Source organism: Lissotriton helveticus, chromosome 6 (assembly GCF_964261635.1).
Source record: "Lissotriton helveticus chromosome 6, aLisHel1.1, whole genome shotgun sequence".
Lineage (NCBI taxonomy): Eukaryota > Metazoa > Chordata > Amphibia > Caudata > Salamandridae > Lissotriton > Lissotriton helveticus.
This window is the reverse complement of record NC_136067.1, coordinates 1637462295-1637484018: the sequence shown is the minus strand read 5'-3', so window position 1 is coordinate 1637484018 and position 21724 is coordinate 1637462295. Positions and strand designations below refer to the sequence as shown.

The following is a 21724-nucleotide window of genomic DNA, read 5'->3' as shown; positions in this document are numbered from 1 at the left end:
CCTCCCCGCGCGGCACGGTCCCGCCGCCGATCTGCGGGGAGGTCTCAGGACAAGTGGGGGGGGCTCCTCCCAAGGGCCTCCGATAGTTCAAGCCCCCAGCAGCCACGTCGCGAGAGGCTGCGCTGGCTATCGGGGCTCGCAGCCATGGGACTCCCGTCACCTCCCCGGCTGTCCTATCCTTCCCGTGCAGCGCAGCCAGTTGCCGTGTCCGCCTCAGGCCGCTCCGCATCAGCCGTGTCGTGGGATCCCTAGGGGGGCGATATGCCCCTCGATCTCCTACCGCGGGGCCTACCACCACAGAAACTCACAGGGCAGAGCACAGGTCACGGAGATGTCGGCCCGCTACACCCACGGGGCTCGCTAAAATCTACGCCCGACTCCACCGCCCTGCACTAGGCCTCACCTCGCGGGGACCCCAGCTCCGGTCTCACCAGGCAGTGAAAACACTGACGGATCGTCGTGGCAGGCTGCGGGTGCTCTAATGTCTCCCCCAGGGCTTCAGGCATGCAGAGGGAGTTATGGTAAAAGCAGGATAATTATCGGGCTGGACGGAGCACAGCTAAAACACGTCTGCCATGCTGGCTCGTCTAGCCGCGCCCCCTGTGGCTTATGTGGGAGCTTCCACCCCAATACTGAGGATAAACAGGCGAAAACCCCCCCTCCAGAACCGATCCAGGGAACTACAACACCAGACTGTATGCAAGAACGTCCCTTCCTCCCTGCCACAGTGGAGGCATTCGAGCTACGAGCAGGGCCGCAATCTCCACCACCACTGTCACGGCCTGACTCTGCAGTCCAACCTCCGATGCCTGCTGCAGCGGGAGGCGCCAGGCCCAACGACCAGGAGCTTTGCAGGCCTCCCCGCACGGCACGGTCCCGCCGCCGATCTGCGGGGAGGTCTCAGGACAAGTGGGGGGGGGCTCCTCCCAAGGGCCTCCGATAGTTCAAGCCCTCAGCAGCCACGTCGCGGGAGGCTGCGCTGGCTATCAGGGCTCGCAGCCACGGGACTCCCGTCGCCTCCCCGGCTGTCCTATCCTTCCCGTGCAGCGCAGCCAGTTGCCGTGTCCGCCTCAGGCCGCTCCGCACCAGTAGTGTCGCGGGATCCCTAGAGGGGCGATATGCCCCTCAATCTCCTCCCGCGGGGCCCACCACCACAGGAACTCACAGGGCAGAGCACAGGTCACGGAGATGTCGGCCCGCTACACCCACGGGGCTCGCTAAATCTACCCCCCGACTCCACCGCCCTGCACTAGGCCTCACCTCGCGGGGATCCCAGCTCCGGTCTCACCAGGCAGCGAAAACACCGGCGGATCGTCGTGGCAGGCTGCGGGTGCTCTAATGTCTCCCCCAGGGCTTCAGGCATGCAGAGGGAGTTATGGTAAAAGCAGGATAATTATCGGCCTGGACGGAGCACAACTAAAACACGTCTGCAATGCTGGCTCGTCTAGCCGCGCCCCCTAGTTTTATGTTTTAAGTCCTAAATGCATAATAATGTTGATAGGAGCCAAGTTTAGGCGATTTTTGGTGGTTAAAGATGGGAATGAGGGCACACTCAACTCTTGAATGTCCTGTCTTTTTAGGTTTTGTGGCCCATTTTCTATCAGAACAATTGTCCACCTTTTTAACTTCATTAGTAGATATTTGGCTAGAGGTACCACTTCTCACTATTGCTGCTTCTACAAATTTGTTACATTTCATGGCAGCTTGAAAAGCTTCACTTCTTTGAGAAAGCACACAACTGTTTTCAGAACATATGGGAGTAAATCTAAAATGACCCCTTTCTCCTCTTACCCTATAAGAAGGCTTCACTTGCCCTTCAACCTCTATAATCCAATTTTCATCTACAGCACAGCTTGGAAAGCTGTCTCTTCCTGACAGTCCCACCTCAGTTGATCCATTGCAATACCTGACTGCAGTCTGACTCCCTAAAGGACGTGAGTCCCTTGCTCACTTTGCCACTGAATTCAAGATAGCCTGGCTGATGAGGGTTATGAACCCGAAACCTGTCCCAGGGTGTTTGTTTCCGGTCTAGGGAAGACATGGCTTGGCAGTTCGGGCTGCAACGTTCCCATGAGGCACAGGGTCAGACTGATTTGCATATGGCCATGTCTGAACTGGGATGGTGTGGAGTGCAAAAAAACTATGGATTTAGGCCCAGATCTGTGACTGGGGGTGAATGCTTTGCTATTGTGCAACATTCCGTCCATCATCTTGTGTGTTTTGCTGTTCACCCTATGTGGGAAGGGTATGCCCAGACGTGGGTCCCGTGCGCACAAGGCCACTGGAGTGAAGCTATCCTGGCTGAAGACAGCTGATAGCCAGAAACCGGTCCTAGGATGCTTGATTCCGGTCCAGGAAAGATCTGGCTTGGCAGTTCGGGCTGGACTGTTCCCATGAGGCACAGGGTCAAGACTGATTTGCATATGGCCATGTCTGAACTGAAGTGGCTTGGTGAGCAAAATAACAATGGATTAAACCCAGATCTGTGACTGTGGGTGAATGTTTTGCCATTGTGCAACATTCCGTCCATCATCCTGTGTGTTTTGCTGTTCACCCTATGTGGGAAGGGTATGCCCAGACGTGGGTCCCGTGCTCACAAGGCCACTGGAGTGAAGCTATCCTGGCTGAAGGCGGCTGATAGCCAGAAACCGGTCCTAGGATACTTGATTCTGGTCCAGGAAAGACATGGCTTGGAAGTTCGGGCTGGACTGTTCCCATTAGGCACAGGGTCAATACTGATTTGCATATGGCCATGTCTGAACTGGGGTGGCTTGGTGAGCAAAATAACGATGGATTAAACCCAGATCTGTGACTGGGGGTGAATGCTTTGCCATTGTGCAACATTCCGTCCATCATCTTGTGTGTTTTGCTATTCTTATAAAGAAGCAGTGCCGAAGTCGACCTCTCCAACTTGTCGACGCCGTAAGGACTTTGTGTCTCCTTATCCCTCGAATCCAGGTTCTCCTGCAAGATCGACTTCTCCAGCTCGATCTCCGACGCCGGTTCCTTCACCAACTTCGGAACATTCTCCAGCTCCAGTAGAAGAGGTTCCTGTGCCGGATGAGCAGGCAACTCCATTGGCTCCGCCATCGGCGCTGGCTGTCCCGAACACGGTAACGCCTATTTCAGAATCTGTCCCGGGGGCCTAGCCTCCTTTACCTGGCCAGGGTCAGGATCCATCGCATTATCTTAATGCTATGTATGGAGTTTTCCATAGAGCTATGTACCCCTCTGGAGCGCCTTCGGGTTCCATGGGTCCATGAGCGTTTAATCTGGGGGTTCCTCAGGCCTATGCCCAGGCCCCTTTCATGCCATTTCTTCCGGCGGCGCAGTCTTGGAATTTCCCGGCGCCGAGGACGTCGACGCAGTTTCCATCTTCTCCGACACGGTCAGCTCAACCTCGTTCGGTGCAGGCAGTGCCGAAGGTTCCGTGTACGACGCCGGCTCCGAATCCGTTGGAGTCGGTCTTAACTCCATCGACGCCGGTACCTAGAATAAGGTCTAGGAGAGAAGCCCAGAGGGTTATAGAGGAGCAGAGGTATCAGTTGGAGGAGATGGAGGAAGGTGAGGTTCAAGACTCAGATGACTATTTTACAGAATTAAGGGAAGCAAGTGGCCTTGATGTTTCACCAGAGTGGGAACTTTCGCCTACATCTGATACTCCATCAAAGGATGTGGTCCCCTACCACACAGTGATCTAAAAGGCAGCAGAACTTTTGTATCTTCAGCTTCCTACTACTGAGTTTAAATGGAACATTTTAACAGAAGTTTGTCAATCACCTTCTTCTGTAATAGAGCCTTTACTGCCATTCAATGAGGCAATCACCGAGCCTGTAATGGCGCAAGCCATTTTCGGCTCCGGCAGTTTAAAAACTATTGCCAGGAGAATAAGTGTGGCTCCAGAGGATCCAGATTTTGTATCTTCCCATCCTTCTCCTGAGAGTCTAGTGGTTCAATCTGCCTGTTCAAAAAGATCTTCAGGAGCCTTTCCACAAGTTCCGGCTGATAGTTAGTCAAAAAAACTCGACCAGTCTGTAAAGAAAGTATTTTCTTCGGCAAGCATGGCCCTAAAGTCCACTAATGCCACCTGTCTTCCGGGTCGCTATATCCATGCTTTAATGGATTCGGCGAGACCGCTTGAGCCTAAGTTGTCCGAAGAAGATAGAAAGAATTTTAATGAGGTATTACAAGATACTCGAGCGGCGGCACGTCAAGTAATACAAATTGGTTTAGAGACTGCTGACTCTGTCGCCAGAATCATGGGATCTTCTGTGGCTACTAGAAGGAGTGCATGGCTGAAATCATCAGAGTTCTCCTCAGATGTTCAAGCTACGCTTTTAGACCTTCCATTTGATGGTTTAGGACTTTTTGGAAAAAAAGCAGATGCTGCTTTAGAGAGATTTAAAGACAGTAAAGCAACAGCCAAATCTCCTGGTCTTCAGGCTCAATCTAGAGGCTCGTCGTTCAAGAGGTACAGAGGATTTGCTAGGTCGTTCTTTCTGACCTATAGACAGCCTCAGCAGCAGCAACAGCAGCAGCAAAACACCTTATATAAATCCTACAGGGGCAAGAACAGAGGTCCCCCACGAGGCTGTCAGCCCTCCTCCTCCTCCTCCTCCTCCTCCTCTTCCTCTTCCCCTCTTGCCACAGCAAAGCAGCCCTAGATCCGCCATTCTGGATCATGTTGGTCCTGTGGGGGGTCGGCTTACTCATTTTCTGCAATATTGGGAATCGGTCACTACAGACCTTTGGGTTCTCAATCTTGTGGAGAATGGGTATGCTCTACCCTTTCGGGAATTCCCTCCAAATTTCCCTCCTTGCCAAGGGGCTTGCTCGAAGGACCACCTTCTTCTCCTGCAGGAGGAAGTCCTAACTTTACTGAAAAAAGGTGCGATAGAGGTGGTGCCAAAGCATGAAAGGGGTCAGGGATGCTACACCCGGTATTTTCTGATTCCCAAGAAGGATGGCAGACTGCGTCCAATCCTGGATCTCAGGATCTTGAATCTTTTTCTGAAGCAGGAGAAGTTCAAGATGCTCACCCTTGCTCAGGTTCTGATGGTGGATGGTGTCGATCGACTTGCAGGATGCGTATTTTCATATCCCAATCCTGAAGTCGCACAGGAAGTATCTCCGTTTTACGGTAGGGTCGCAACATCGAGGTGCAGTAGTAAGTCCCGTTTGGACTTACTACTCCACCTTGAGTCTTCACCAAGGTGATGGCAGTTGTGGCAGCCCATCTCAGAAGATTGGGGATTCCAGTTTTCCCCTATCTGGACGACTATCTGATCAAAGCAGAGTCGCCAGAGTAGGTGCTTCATCATCTGCAGGTGACAACCCAGCTGTTGTGTTGTACAAATTGGGTTTTTCGATAAACGTGCCCAAGTCTCACCTGGTGCCCTCTCAGCTCAACCTGTTCAAAGGGGCGGTACAGTGTGTCGAACATTCCCACCTTTTCAAAGGATTCTCGACATACAGGAGATGATTCCCTTGTTTTACAATGGAGCGTTTGTTCCAGCCCTGAAGGTCCTTGGCCGCTCAGTCTGTTTGCTTCCTGCATTCTGTTGGTCAACCATGCACGCTGGCACATGAGGGCGTTCCAGTGGTGCCTCCGCTGTATATCAGCACAACAGAGATCTCGGGGAGTCTGTGAGGATATCCTGAGAAGCTACAGCGGATCTGTCTTATTGGAGCGTGGAGGGCAATCTGTCTCAAGGAAAATCCTTCCATCTTCCGCCATCGGTTGCCACAGTGATAACGGATGCATCTACCTTAGGGTGGGATGCTCATCTGGGGGATCTGGAGATCAGGGGACTTTGGTCTCCAGAGGAAAGGTTGCTTTACATAAAACTTCTAGAGTTGCGTGCGATTCGTTTGGCGCTCAAGACCTTCCTCCCTTCCCTTTGTGGTCAGTCGGTGCAAGTCCTGACGGACAACACTACAGCGATGTAGTATATCAACAAGCAGGGGGTAGTGGGGTTGCATTGTCTCTGCAGAGAGGCTCTGCGTCTCTGGTCCTGGGTTCAGGACCATCAGATTTGTCTGATGGCAAATCATTTGGCCGGTGTTCTGAACGAGCGTGCAGACAATCTCAGTCGGCAGTTCTCTGCCGACCACGAGTAGAGGCTTCATCCGGAGGTGGTTCATCACGTCTTCCGGACGTGGGGGGGAACTCCTCGGTGGGCCTGTTTGCCACTCACCAGAACCCTCACTGCCCGTCATTCTGCAGTCTCCAGTATCCGATGCAGGGAGCTTTAGGGGATGCGTTTCAGTTGAGATGGGACTCACATCTCCTTTACGCGTTTCCTCCCATACCCTTGATTCCTCGGGTTCTGAGGAAGATTCACCAAGACCGAGCCCAAGTTATATTGATCGCTCCGGATTGGCCAAGAAGGGTGTGGTATACAGATCTTTTCACCTCTCCCCATGCCCTCTGTTCCGTCGCCCTCTCAGGGCAGACCTCCTCTCTCAGTTGCAGGTTCTACACCCCCACCTCCAGAGCTTACACCTTCATGCCTGGAGATTGAACGGGGCAACCTGAATTCTTTTTCTCTTCCCTCTGACGTGGTGGACGTTATTTTGTCTGCCAGACGTCTCTCCACCAAGTCTATATATTCCTATAGGTGGTCCAAATTTGTTCATTGGTGTGGGGAGAAGTTTATGGACCCTTTGAGGGCTCGCTTATCCAACATCCTTCAATTTGCTCTTTCTCTAGCCCAGCAGGGCTTTGCTGTGGCTGCTGTGAAGGGCTATTTATCGGCTTTGTCGGCGTTCCTTTGCTTGCCGGACCAGCCGTCTTTGTTTAAATCGCCCATTGTGTTACGATTCATTAAGAGCCTTACCAACAAATATCCACCCACTCCATTTATTGTGCCTCAATGGGACTTAAATCTGGTCTTAACCTACTTGATGGGTTCTCCTTTTGACCCTTTACACAAGTGTCCCTTGAGACTATTGTCTTTAAAAACTTTATTTCTTGTTGCCATTACCTTGGCAAGGAGGGTAAGTGAGCTTCAAGCTCTGAGTTCAAAACCCCCATTCTTGACTATTCATGCTGATAGAATGGTTCTCAGGACAAGGGCTACTTTTCTGCCTAAGGTGGTAACTCCCTTCCATCTGGGCAGTCCATTACCCTTCCTTCCTTCTATCCTCCCCCTCACCCTTCCAAGGAGGAGGAGCGGCTTCACCCCTTGGACCCTAAGAGGGCGGTGAGTTTTTACCTCAATAGGACTAAAGACTATAGTGTGGATGACCAGCTCTTCGTGGGCTTTGATGGCTACAGGAAAGGCAGAGCGGTGCACAAGCGCACCCTTTCCAGATGGATTATCTTGTGCATCAAGATCTGTTAGTCTTTGGCCGGTAAGGAACCTCCAGAGGGTATAAGAGCTCACTCTACTAGAGCAAAGTCTTGAACTTCTGCTTTGTCTAGAGAGGTTCCTGCAGAGGACATTTGTAGAGCGGCAACTTGAGCCTCCCTCCACACTTTTGCAAAGCATTACTGCTTAGATTCGGAAGTGAGGAGTGACGGTCTCTTTGCGCGTTCTGTCCTTCAAGATTTTCTAGTATAGAAGGGTGGACACCCTCCTACGGGGGTGGGGACTGATGTGGGACTCTATTCACAAGGTGAGGAATCCACTGGCAGATGTATCCATCAGAAGAACAAGTTACTTACCTTCGGTAACGCCTTTTCTGGTGTATACAGTACTTGCCTGTGGATTCCTCACTGACCCACCCGCCTCCGAGTTGTCCACCCTTGTATGCCTACAATGATGTTGATTTATTGTTGTTTTCAAAGGAAATGATTAATTATTTTTGCATTACTGCATTGATTTCACACTTTGTGTGTTGGTTTCAATACTATGTACTGTGTATACTGTGTATGTTGGTCCGTCCGAGTGCCTCGAAGGCACGGAAAAAAAGGTCGGAACTGACGTCATCATGCCGATGAGGCTCTCTTATGGCTCCAGTGAGCGGAGTCGGGCTTCTGTGACGTCGTACTCGTCGGCGTGGAGAGCTACAAAAAAGTTCCGAATGCTGCTGGCGCAGGGGATATTCACAAGGTGAGGAATCCACAGGCAGATACGGTATCCACCAGAAAAAGCATTACCGAAGGTAAGTAACTTGTTCTTTACTGCCCAACATTTTAACATACACATTCACATCTGAATTTCAGCTAATGCTGGGGAATAGGAGCTCTCTTCATCTCTAAAGTTCAGAGAAACTCTTGTTGAACCAACTGTCACCAGGTTTCTGCAAAGTGTCTTTGCTGGGCTGTATGTGTGAGAGTGAGATCAGGGATGAGTGAAAAATATGATTATCTTGAATGCTTTGCGACTATACGTATGTGTCTGTTCACAGTTTAATGAAAATATACAGAAGTCAAATAGAGATTATTTGTCTTCACCAGAGAGTGTAGTAACAGCACTGGTGCTTTCAGGAATTTATAGTTTTAAGATGCACAGAGTTTGTTACACAGAAATAGAGTGTAGGAATGCACTGTGTTCTGCATACCTCATTGAACGGCCTAGTGACATAGGAGAAGCGATGGAGTCCTGTGTCTCTGTTTTCTCACTTGTTCCATTCACCTTTCCCAAATTCTACCACTGGCTCTCATTTTTTTCTATACGTGTCCAGTGGTGGAGATGGTGAGAAAATTGACTAAACTCTCATTGGATCGGTGCCAATCGGACAACCACATGAGCATCAGTAGTATAAGCTCCCTTTCCTTGCATTACAAAAGGAATGCACATTGGTGGCTATTAAAAAGTATATGAAAGTGACTCAGAGAATTTTATAATGAGAAGACCTCACCAAAATTTAGGAGTATGCATTTTCTGTTTTGCTGAAGTTTAGGGGAGATTACAAAACCAATTTGTTCACTTTACTGAGACTACCCAGAAATACTTAATGTAGTGGAAATGTCAAGGCGATTTCAATTCTTCTCTTTATATTTATTAAGAAAATTCTTCTGAGATTTCTGCAGTTCCACGTGTGTTGTTTTGCAAAATACCAATTTCCTACAGAAAGGAAATCTTTTCATTCTTAAACGTCTGAAATTCTGCATCCAATTTAGGATTTTCCCACACACGTATGTGATGAAAAATGCTTTTTTAGTCTGTTGTAATTCTATGGAATATCCTGTAAAAAGAGTTCCATTCTACTTGGGCGCTTATAAGTTAGGCAACAGTTCCAGGAATGTTTTGGCAATGTCTCGGAATGAGGCCAGTAGAAAGTCAAGCTATTTTTTCAGGAATTCCTTCCCCATTCCTTGGATACATCTGCAGAATATAGGGTTTTTCCGAATTCCAGGTAAAGAAACCTCCATTGAAATTATCACAGGATTTTATCTTGAAATATTCATGGACTTCATAGAATTTTTTCTTTCGTTTATGAAAATTTGTTTGGAATGTTGAACTTTCCCTGCTTTTATGCAATTGACACATAACTTTTCCAGGCTTTTACTGCAGAAATGCCAACAGAACATTCAGAATGAAATTGAAAAAGGTACTTTCAATTCCGGGGAGACGCTTCACTAGAGGCTGCAGTGGGGCTGATTGAGACCGGGACTACCCGCACCAGGAATCCGGGGCTTGGCGCAGAGAGGCAGCCCCTCCCTCCACCACCAGGATCTCTAAAAGCTGTTCGCGCCTCCTGCTTTGCGGGAGACGCTTCACTAGAGGCTGCAGTGGGGCTGATTGAGACCGGGACTACCTGCCCCAGGAATCAGGGGCTTGGCCCAGAGAGGCAGCCCCTCCCTTCACCACCAGGAGTATTTAAACAACCAGTATCTCCCGCCTCGCGGGACGCGCTTGTGGCGCCGGGCTAATCCCGGGCAAAGGGCAGGCCGTCTGTGGCCGTCTGTGGCCGTCTGTGGCCGTCTGTGGCCGTCCGGGGCCGGAGGAGGCCGGGCTGGGTCCCCCTCATTTCATCTGACGATCGATGCTGCCGGCCCCCAAAGGTACTGTTCTTTAAATTTCGCCTTCAGAGGGGGTGCTGGAGTCCCTGTCTGCCCCATTATTGGACACTTCCTTGCACTTTAAGGGTCCTTTTGTTTGCTCACATTGATACTGCCGCTGTACTGCTGCGAGCATTTCCTGTTTGTTTTAAGTATTTCTATTTTCCTGTTATGGGAAAACGGAAGGACATGGAGGGTGGGGGGGGAGTACCCATCAGCAAAAAGGGGAAAAAGGCCCAAAAAATGCCCCATGCTGCAATGAATTGTGTGTTATCCAGAATAGAAGGCCTAGTTAATGACTGTGAAGAGGTTGTAGCTGGAAACTGTACTGAAGTTCCGGATGTTTCTACGCAAAAGTCTGTTGGGGCTCTGCCCAAGCCGCAAAGAAAACTAATTCCTGACATGTTTGCCAAACAGAACCTCCGAAAGCAGATCCCCAGCGCTTCACCAAAAGCAGGACCGGACCCAGATCCTATTGTGCACAGGGCACCAGAGCTAGATCTTTGTGAGGGGCCTGATCAGGATCCGGTTACGATGCCATTGGTTCCTTGTAAAAATAGGTTTGCTTCCCTAGACTTAGACTCTGCAGATACTACTGAACGGGCAGCAAGGGGTAAGCCTGCAGAGCTATGGGTGGGGGGTGGGGGGGGGGGGAGAAAGGATAGTTGTGACCTATGCATGACCACCAAGTTGGAGCTCCTAGATAGGATCCAGATCCTGGAAAATCTAGTGACATCCTTAAGCATGAAGGTGGAGGGTCTAGTTCAGGGGAGGGCGATCAGGTGTATAGACTCCATCCCACCGACCGAACAGGGCCACTTAAAACTGCTAATAAGGCAGGCTCTGATCAACTAATAGAAGTTTCTCCAAATGCCCCCTTCCCGATGGTTAGCGATCCAAAGGGCGGTGGGTGGGCAACAAGACCGCCTCACATCTCTAGGTCATACGCAGACTCCGTGAGTCGCAGTAAACCAATAGGGCCCTCTCTGGGACTAGCTCCACCCATGAGGCTCAAGCAACCAGTGGCTCGCCCTATTCTAGCTGTGAACAGGTCTCCACCACACATGGGTGCACAAGGTTTTTCACCACATCGTCCCCCTGCCAGGCCAATGGTTTACATGACTCACGTTCCTAAATTGGGTACAGTGGGGGGGCCATGAAAGTAACGAGTCAATACACAACAAGACAATTCACTAGTTGAGGCACACAAGGGGGGGTGTAGATCTATTATAAGAGATGACATGGTTAGAGTAAGGCGGATTGCTAGGGCAGACTCCACAACGGATTGTGTGGAGATTGAATTTCTGGACCCTTCCATAGCAGAGAATTTACTAATTCTCGATTATAGAACATCTCCTCCTGAACACTCTTCCATTCAGATCCGCCGATTCCCTCTTTGGACGCAGGTTCCTGTGCCAGAGGATTCCAGGTTGAGCCAAATTGACTGACTAGAGAGTACTTACACTCTTCCCTTGGGCCTGGATCCTCACGTATTGGGTGGGGAAGCTATGATCCAATCTCCCCCTGATGAGGCTGCCAATGTCCCTTTGATAGATGGGGAGACCGAGTCTGTAAATCTTGACGTAGTGGGAAGAGGGTCAGTAAATGTTGCTAATCCCAGCAATAAAACCCCGGGGGTAATTCAGTTCCTATCCTGGAATATTGCAGGCCTACAAAAAAACTTGGCCGATCCGGAATGGAATGAATTCATAGACAACTATGATATCGTTCTGTTCCAGGAGACATGGAGTTTGGTCCCTCTTTACAAACCAGGGTTTACCACATACCATATCCCCGCAACCACCTTGGGTAGGGGCGCCCATCCGGGGGACTCATCATTTGGGTGAACATCGAGTTGAACTGGCTGGTATCTGACCATGACACCCTATCCCAGGACATTCTCCATCTATCTATTGAAGGGGATGAAAGTAATGCCCACCTGGAAATCTTTAACATCTATGCCAGAGGGTCCCCAGGAGCCGGGGTTAGCTCCACTTTAACAATCCTTGACTCAGAATTGTCGGCCATCACTACTAACACAGTGATCATCGTGGCTGGTGACTTCAATTGCACCTTTGAGCCCCTGTCTAGTGAAGATGTCCTGGGCATTGGTGATGAGGATTCCAAATGGACTATTCCTCAACTTAGTTTAGTCCCAATAAAGAGATGGTCCCAGAGAGCCGTACAAATTAATGCTCTAACGCTGGAGCATAATTTACGAGCAGCAAATGGCGGAACTCGATCTGACCCCTTGGGAGCATACACCTACAATAGATCGAGTTCCCCGTCTCGCATCGATTATATATTATTAGAGGTAGGGTTGTGGACTGACCTTATCGATATGGAGGTGATCCCCAGGTGCGACAGTGACCACAACCCTCTATGTATGCAGCTGATGCGAGCACGGGATACTACCTCTATTGAACTAGCTAGCCCCAGGAGGCTGCTAACCAGGGAGATAACACCCTCTAACTGCAGCCGCCGTCTGAGATGGAATAAGGTTGCTAAGCAGGAAACGATACTGGAAACCATCAGGAAGGTTATGGAACAGAGCATTGTAAAACTCGATGCCATATCGAGTCCCATCCTAGTGGCCACACAGGATTCGAAGCTTACTGAGGTTTACCAAGAGACCCTGGGGAAGGTAGGGGAGTTTTTTCTGGTTAAAGAAAAAGGTGTCCGCAAGGCCCCCCGCCCAAAGGCGGAAAAACTGTGGTACTCAGAGGTATGTAGGACAAGGAGACAGGAGTTGTCAATGGCCCTAAGATCAAAAGATCAGTCCAGTATAATTGCAGTGAGAAAGAGCTATTATCAGACCATTGACATAGCCAAGTGTTTGTGGGAAGAAACGCACTGGCAAGAATTAAAATCCGCCGCCCAGCTGAAAGATTCAACCAGATTCTGGGAGCTAATTAGTATTAGCACAAGGAGAGGAGTAGATCCTACAGCAAATCATATAGTCGGGTGCCAATGGTTTGAGTATTTCCATGGTCTGTACTCCAGCGAGGCGGGGAGTGTACCAATAGAGCAAGAGACTCGGTTGACTATTCCCGGGGTCCATAACCAGGGGGAACAATTTGGGCTAAGAGAGGTCTTATCGGCAATTGCAACAATTGCGCCGGGTAAGGCCGCCGGTCCCGATGGACTCCCTGGTGATCTAATGCTCTACGATAAAAACCTCTGGGCACAGTTCATTCTCCGAATCCTTAACCTCATTGTGAGCGGGTACCCAGTGCCGGATTCCTGGAAGGGTGCAGAGGTGGTGACCATTTATAAGAAGGGGGACAGGGAGGATCCTGCCAACTACAGACCGATTAGTTTGATCGATGTAGCCCAGAAAGTAGTTGGCAGGGTCCTCCTGACGAGATTGAGGACATGTATTGATGAGGATGGCATCTTGTCACACTTCCAGGCAGGGTTCAGACAGGGGGTTGGCACGATGCACCAGGTCTTCAGATTTTTTGCTCTTTACTGGAAATCTGTTATGACCGAAAAAGGCAGCCTTTACTTGGCGTTCATTGATTTAAGAACGGCCTTTGACCTGGTCCCTCGTGCCAAGCTATGGCAGACAATGCTCGACCTTGGCACTCCCCCCCCCCCCCCCCCCCCCCCCGATCTTGAACCTCATCATACGGCTCCATGAGGGGAATTATGCTAGAGTGAGGTGGGGCAACCAGGGCCAATTGACTGAGAGGATAGCGGTTGAGAGGGGGGTCCGCCAGGGTTGTGTTATGGCCCCGACCCTGTTTTCCCTATTTGTTAATGGGGTGGTGGACCATTTGAGGGAGGACATGGCCGATGCCCCAACCCTGGCGGGGGAAAAAACGCCCACATTGCTTTTTGCAGACGATACCCTCTTGATCTCTAAAAGCCCTATGGGGCTACAAAAAATACTTGTCCGTTTTACTCAGTTTTGTGATGCTAGAGGCCTGATAAACACATCCAAAACAAAGCTGATGGCACTGGCTCCATCGAATTTTTTTAGAAATCACATCAGGCTGAATGATTCCCCTCTGGAACTTGTTGAAGCCTTCGACTACCTGGGAGTGCGGATCAACAGCCGGATGAAGTGGTCCTCTCATCCGGCAAAAATGCTGCTTAATCATAAACGCGTGTCGGCCATTGCAAAACATCAGCGCCTATCCCATAGTCGACCTGTGGCTTCTGCCAATAAGGTCTACGAGGGAAAGGCCCTGCCCTCATCTCTATATAGGGCGGAACTGTGGCGTTTCGAGAATGTTACGGACCTACTAAGATCCGAGAACAAACTTCTCAGAGATTTGGTCTCGCTCCCTTCTTCGACCCCACTAGTTCCGCTCCGTTATGATCTCGGGAGACATCCAATAAACGAGATGGCAAGGCTGCGCCCCTTATTGTTTTGGACACACCTCAGAAAGTCCCCAGAATTATGTCACTATGCCTCCGCATTGACTGAACTGATCCAGCTTGATGTAGGCCACAAGATAGTCTAGCTATCCAAGCTAAAACAGCTAGTGGGAGACTTTGGACTGGGTGAGGCCTGGGTGAGCCAGAACCCACCGCCCAAACAAGTTGTAAAGAAGGCTTATTGGAACTGGGTCGCAGTAGCTGCAACAAGAGACCAGAATTATGGTATCTTGACGGAAAACTTTTTGGATGTGAAGCCTGCACCTAAACTAGAATCCCTCTTGGATCTCATTGAGTCCCCGAAAGATAGGGCACTATATCTGAAGTTTAGGTTCGGTACTCTCTCACTGAATGATTTTAGAGCAGGCTGGAGGCACTTGAGGGAGAGTGACTTGGGGTGCCCGGGCTGTGCCTCCCCCACGGAATCTGTTGCTCATTTTCTCTTCGCCTGCCCAGCATATGGTCAGGCGAGAAGGTGGCTGAAACCCGTTTGTTCCAACTTGGGGTGCAGAGACCATAGGGTGGCACTACGCATTTTATCATCTGAGACCTCGATCCCCAGTGTGATTTGTGGGATGGCTAAGTGCCTGGGGTGTGCCTGGTTGAGGAGGACGAAGCTTGCTAGGGTGACTCAAGTCCAGGCTGTGGAACCTTAGATTGCCACCCTCCACCGATTTGTACTCTGTTTTTATGATAAACTATGTTTTAAATCTATGCTTAATTTTTACACGATTAATTGTATATATCTGTATATTTTATATATTGAAGATGGACTATGTTATACATTTTTTTATATTGTGTGAATGTAACTGTGAAGGGCGGCTTCTTTCCCCCTTCTTCTTCTTAAATTGATTTTATACTTTTATGTTATTGTATATCGAATAAAGTTATATACAATACAATACTTTCAATTCCCTGGATATAATGTTACCTTGAATGGAATTTAAAAAAATGCATTTGCCGTACCAGCACTCCAGGGCCAATGAGTCTCGAAAGCCAATGTACAATTCTTAAGTAAAGAATTGCCTTTTGTCCATAGGGCCACAGGAAGTAGGTACTACTGCATTCTCTCTGAATTACTAAGTACCTCCTTTTCATGCCTTGGATTTAGGAAGCTATTGAGGGGGGAGGGGCAGTCAAAGTTTAAACTTGAATGTTTGGAAAACACTGCCTAGGCACTGCTTTTCTGGAAAGGATAGAATGTTAAACATGCACTTTATACTAGAATTGTGCATATGTATAGTGTACCTTTTAAATGTTATTTCTTTTTAAGTCTAATTTAGTATTAGCTTACCCTAGGGGGTTGCAGGAGGGAAAGACATTGTGTTAATGAAAAAGTTATTTCAATGTTTTTTTTTCCTGCACCATCCTGGAGTGTGTGAAAGATACAGGTTAGGCAGAACACTGATTATGGTGTTGAGAGTAAAAAGTACTGTTATTTCCAGGTTTCTTAAGAGTGGTGTAGGCACCACCTGGGGGGTGCCTGCAGCTTTTTGATTTGATTTTTTTTTAAATAAAGAAAGTACATAGCCAGCATGGCTGGTAGAGACATTGTGATCTCAGTATCCTATAATGCCCACTTGTGTATCATACCTAGACTGTGTTCAATCATTGAAGACTTGGTGGAGCTGACATAGAATAGAAGGAAAAGGCAGGCAGCCCATCTCATTTGTTAAGGTACCTTCCAATGGCCTTGCCCTTACCCACAGCAAAGCCCATTCAGAAATCAGATTCTTCGTTCAGAAGTCCTTTGTGTCAGTTCACAGGCTAACCTTCTGAAACTTATTTAGTCAAAGGAAGGTGGCCAGAAATACATTTTCATGCTTCATTTGAAGGTGAAGTAAATCAAAAACCTGTGTATTTAACACCTGGCTTTGAATGGCTGATGCTTACTCTCCACCCACCTTCCCTTGCCTCTGTTGTTACTTCTCCCCCCCACCAGCCTTTCCTCATTGCTTCCCATCCACTTGCCCTCCCTTGTATACTTTGTTGCTTTCCACGACACCTGGGACATAGTGGAAGTAGAAGGAATGTATTCATAACATCCCTTCATGTACCAGCACAATTTCTCTTCCAAAAGCGCCACACAATCTCTTTGCATATAGGATGGAAATGTTTGGTATATGGTGTTTTGGATAGCTGTAGCTTGTCTCAGAAGTAGATCAGTACTAGGAAGACTGAACTGACCATTGATTTATGAACTTATTATTTATGAGACCAATCACAATGCTGAAGACACTGCTGGTCATGTCATATCGCCTCGCCCCCATACACACTGTTGTTAATTTTGCCTCCTGTGCCCCCTGCCTCAGTATTGCTTCCCCTCCCTATTTCCCGCTATGAAGCCATGCTGCTCTACAACATGACTAAACATTGACTAAGACGAGACCTATTGTCTTTGTAGATGCATGTTTATTTAGTTTTTTTCCCTTTTTTGAAATGTTTTTACCGGGTCTCAAAATGCAAGGCAGACTTATTGGCTGTGCCAGTACTTGTTTTCATTTGATGAAACATGTCCAAAAATGACAACTCTCTTCTGCTTAAGGCTACATTGTTCTCCTCTTTTTGTTCACTCGCCCTTTTGTTCTATCCTCTCTCTGTGTTCCCTATCCTCCTGCTTGTGCGCTATTCTGAATATTCAGTTAATGACTGGAATTCTCAACCTATTAAGATTCAGCCAGCCTTTTATGTGACTAGTAACTGACTGTGTGTATATTAACGGGTAATGCGCTATCAAGGATGTACTTTCCTTCGCTCCCTATTTTCTAGGTTTATCAATAAAATCTTGAGAGAGTATTGAAGTACTTGAGCACCAAAACCTCTAATAACTTTTACCAGTGTGTGAGGTATCAATGTTTCAAGCTTGATGACTCCAGTCGACATGTTGCGCCATATTTGTGGCATGATATTTCTGTCACTCCACAAAACCTTTAAAATGTTAGTCCTAGGGATGTAGCGTCTTTAAATGGCTAACATGAGTACATGTACTAATGTGTTTTTTTCCTTTTCTTATTCTTTTCATTGCAGATACATTCGACTCTATGGAAGAAAATTCAGCAAAGAAGATCATGTACTTTTTGTCAAGTTATTGTATGAGTTGGTGACCATTCCGAAACTGGAGATCAGTATGATGCAAGGGTTTTCTCGTATGTTGGTAAACCTACTGAAGTAAGTATGTTGTCAGTTGGATTGTGTGCTTTCTCTCTGCAGATGTTGCTGAATAGTTAAATATACTTTGTGGCAAAAAGAATCTCATGTTAGGAGAGAGGTTCTCTTAAGCTACACATTGACATTATCTTTGAGAGGCTGAAAATCCAAAAGATTGGAAATTATATTGAGAGTTAATGGAGACTGGCACATGGTTTCACTGCTTGTGCATGTAGGTACCTAAGTTGTGGGTCTAAGTGTGTAGACCTGCGAACTATTTCCCGGGAGTAGTTGGTCTGCGAATGGGGATGTATCCGAGAATAGAGGGCTTACATGGCCTTATCTTTCTTTTTCATTTCATTGTCCAATATTGCTCTTGTTTTCAAAGCTGGAAATATTTAATGGTTGCACTAGCATTTCCTGTCAAGTTTAGTGTTTTGTCCATTATTGAGTACAATTCAGAGGGGCTGCTTTTTTATCTTCCTTTCGCTAATGACCATGAGGAGGAATATATTCTGTGTCTCAGGATCTAAGGTTCTGGAACCACCTCCCTCATGGATTTCTTCTACCTCCACCGTTACAATAGTTTTGTAACCTCTTATCCCACTTACTGTCCTTTGATTGTCTGGTGATACTGTGCTGTATATGATTGACCAATAACTAGTACTATTTTGCAATTATATAAAGCGCACTTCAAACAGAATCCTTTATTGACACCTTTATTGTTAATTTAGCAAATAAGATTTAAAAACACATACATCTTTCTGCCACCCAACTCATGAGTCTGACTCCTTTGTAGCATAAGACGACCAAGCCACAACCATCTTGCGCTGCCTGCCATCACACTCAACCATGCAGTGGGTGTGTCTGAACGATGTAATCTCTTATTAATTAAAGTTGTGGAAAATTTCAGAATGTACTGCTTTGGTTGGATACATATTGTATTTTTTTTTTTGAGCTACACCGCAGTGAGTACACATATGCTGATTTCTTTAAAAAATGAACACAGCTAGGGTTCATATTGACACAGAGTGGTTGTATCATCACAAAATGTCATAAAGCTTATAAATTAGTAGCACCCTCTGAGAGAAAGATCTAGTTCTCTTTTGCCTATTTTCATTTTGTTTGACATGTATGTAAGATAATGTTACCAGATGACGTTGTCATGAGGGATGCGATTTTCAATCTGTAGGATACGAATTAACAACCTATTGCATTCAGGGAGATGTACTTTTTATTCCGGCAACTTGACCTTATTGGACCAACTCACAGGTAAACAATGAGTTGACAATCTTAGAACACAAAAATGGTGCCCTTGATGAGACAGAGCTTTCTAATAACCATATCCTAAGTGCTACTACCATAACTGGCTCTCTATTGATTTTCCACGTTTTCGTTTATTACATTGGCCTATTTCCTAAAGGCTCAAATTTTGGCATTACTAGTCTTTAATAGCTGGCCTCACTTCAAAAGCAGAAGAAGCAAAGTTACAAGTTATCTTTCCTGCTTTGTGCTTCCAGGGTGGCAAATGACTCCTAATGAGTCGTGAAGCAGATAGGAGTTTTAGTGCGCAGCCCAGTTTTTAAGGTAGCTCAGCATAGGCATATGTTGTTGAGGGAAGCATCCATCATGGAAACCTAAATTAAGCACTAGCACAGTCCAAGTTAACAAAATATAACTTTTTAAATAGATTTTATCAGCAACCTAATGATACATATAAACGCATTACAGCAATATAATAACCATCTATATATGCCATTACAATATTCTCAAAGCATTCATCAGAATTATGCATTTAACATTTATGCAAATTGAGCAAAATAATGTAGTATACATTGCTGATAATGTTTTTATAAGAAAATGTTATTAGATTTCTGATAACAATGCAAAGAGAGTTCACACATCGCAGGCCCCCCGAAGGTAGCCATTAAGAGCTGTCCAAAGAAATCCCTATACACAAGTATTCCTTTTTGCCTCGCCTTAAGCAACGATATAAAGCAATGGGGTAGCCCAGTCTAGTGCAGAACCTGGGGGTTAATACTATAAGTAAAACAGTGGTTCTGCTACTCATCAAAGTCAAAAATTATTTTTAAACAGTTAGGTCTCTCCAAATGGATGAGAACAGTCAACAAATGAAAAAGAGCACAATATAACTTATATCCAAACCAAAATTCTGAAAACTCTTAGATTACTTTCACGATATATTTCTTTATCAGTATTTTGAAAAAATAGTGCAAACTTATTTCAGTACATATATTTACATACACACAGAACAGTTCTTCGGAACCAACATTTAGGACTTAAAGTGCACAAACATTAAAATATTTACATGTCACACTACATTCCACAAGATACATGGACATATACTACATAGAAAAATTATATCTAAATACAGTGCGAAGTTTTGAAGAAAAATCAGCCCAGTGAGTGATTAATCATTAGTTTGTTATCCTGGGTGATCATCAACACTTGAAAAACTAAAGCGTCGACGTTTCGACCCCTGAACAAAGTGCGATAATATAACCGTCTTGGTAGGGTCTTCCTCGGGACTGACTGGAAGATCTGTGTGTAGCCTGTTTGGGAAAATAAATTGGGGGTGGGTACTTTAATATTTTGCGTGGTTTGGATAAATAATCTGAAGTGGAGATACCATATGTCCCTGCTCACCTTAATGGGGCTCCTATACCTGGCACTGTGGTCCTAGTCACCTGATGACAGTGATCTGGTCACTTCAAAGAATAATCATATGAGCCATTCCTTCATGGTAACAAAAATGATGGCTAAAATTACAGCCTATCTGTGTTGACTCTGTTGCACTGTTATAAATAAATTATACATTGCAGAAGACTGGCAGGAAGACGAGACCAGGAGCAGCAGGAGTCTTTCCAGTTGCAGTCTCTGTTCCCAAGGCAAAGTCCAAAGTGCCCAGATGGTTGAAGTGGTTTTGGATCTGAATCTTGTCCTAGGACGAATCTAGGGAACCACCCACAGGTAGGCCCTTAAGTACCCTAAGGAGAGGGTTGGGACGATTCAGGGGTTCCTCCCAGAGGAGGAGCTGGGCAGTGGGGAGGATACTCCTTTGTCCAGTTTCGCCCCAGAGCGGGAGCCAACGTCTCCCTGAACTGGTCTCAATTGGAGTATGCAAGGAAGGCACCAAATGTGCCTGTCCCAATACACCTAAGTCCTGTCTGGGAGGTGGTCATACCTCCCTGTGACAGGAAACCTATTGTCCTGCCTTCCCCAGCTTAAGCTTGGCTCAGCAGCAGGAGGGCAGAATCGTGTCTCTGGTTGGCAGCAGCCATAGTTTTCTGTCCGGGTCTATAAAGACTGGTACCGGGAGCACTGAGGGCCTCCCGGAGGAGCTTTACAGTGCATGGAATCACATTGTAGTGGGGAGCTGGGTAGGGGCCAGGCGCCGACAGAGCGGACTCCAGAACTCCATCCGCCGTATCCCCCTACGATATGGATCATGAGCTCCGGGCACGAATCTTTTGCATAATCCGGGTGGCGGAACGTCCAGGATTGTGCTGACACTGGGGGAAACTCCAGAAGACCCTGTGCTGTGGATCGGAATTGTGTAAGCTGTGCTAAAATGGCGGCCGGGAAGTGAGGAGGCTGACCCTGTTATCGGTGGTGCTGAGTTGAATGCTGAGTCGCAGCAGCAAGCAAGCCCTGTGCGGAAAGAAGACTGGCAGGCGACCGTGCACCGGAGACCCGGAAGCGGTGATCCGCAACACGGAGTGGGGCACCTGCTCCGGAGTGCCGACTGGTGCATCCTGTTGAATAGGGCCTTGGTACACAGGCAAAGCGAAGTAGTGCGAGCCTGCAGCTGATCCTCCCAACCGGAGCAGTCTAGAGAGCTGAAGTGCCGTGCCTGAGAGGCCGGTGAGGACCTGGGCTCCCGGGGTAAACCCAAGTAGCCCTTGGATTGAGCTCTGATTCCCCCCTTGGAGTGAGAGCTGATCCCAAGACCGAGAACAAGGTAGGGACTATCCCGTCAGAGAAGAGCTGTGGGAGCCGCGAGCATTGGAGGGCCTGACAGCCGTGAATAAAAGTGATCCCGGAGGGGTGACTTGACTTCTGGGAGGGCGGAAGTAAGACTCCCTGAAATGTATTGGCCAGATGTGAATTGAAGGCACAGGATCAGCGATACACAGAAGCACATAGCCATTGCCTGACCTTAACATGGCCGCTATGTTACACTATTACCTCGAGGTCCTCCATTTTAGGCACGAATCG

At 47.5% G+C, this 21724-nt stretch overlaps 1 protein-coding gene across 2 annotated transcripts in view; it reads left to right on the top strand.

Moving 5' to 3' along the window:
- Positions 1 to 21724, top strand: part of PSME4 (proteasome activator subunit 4) — a 1411622-nt gene that overhangs the window by 40094 nt on the left and 1349804 nt on the right. For both annotated transcript variants that reach the window (XM_078649478.1, XM_078649477.1), the window contains exon 2: positions 17366 to 17506. In XM_078649478.1, coding sequence (XP_078505604.1) covers positions 17366 to 17506 — 141 coding nt within the window. The remainder of the gene's footprint in view (positions 1 to 17365; positions 17507 to 21724) is intronic.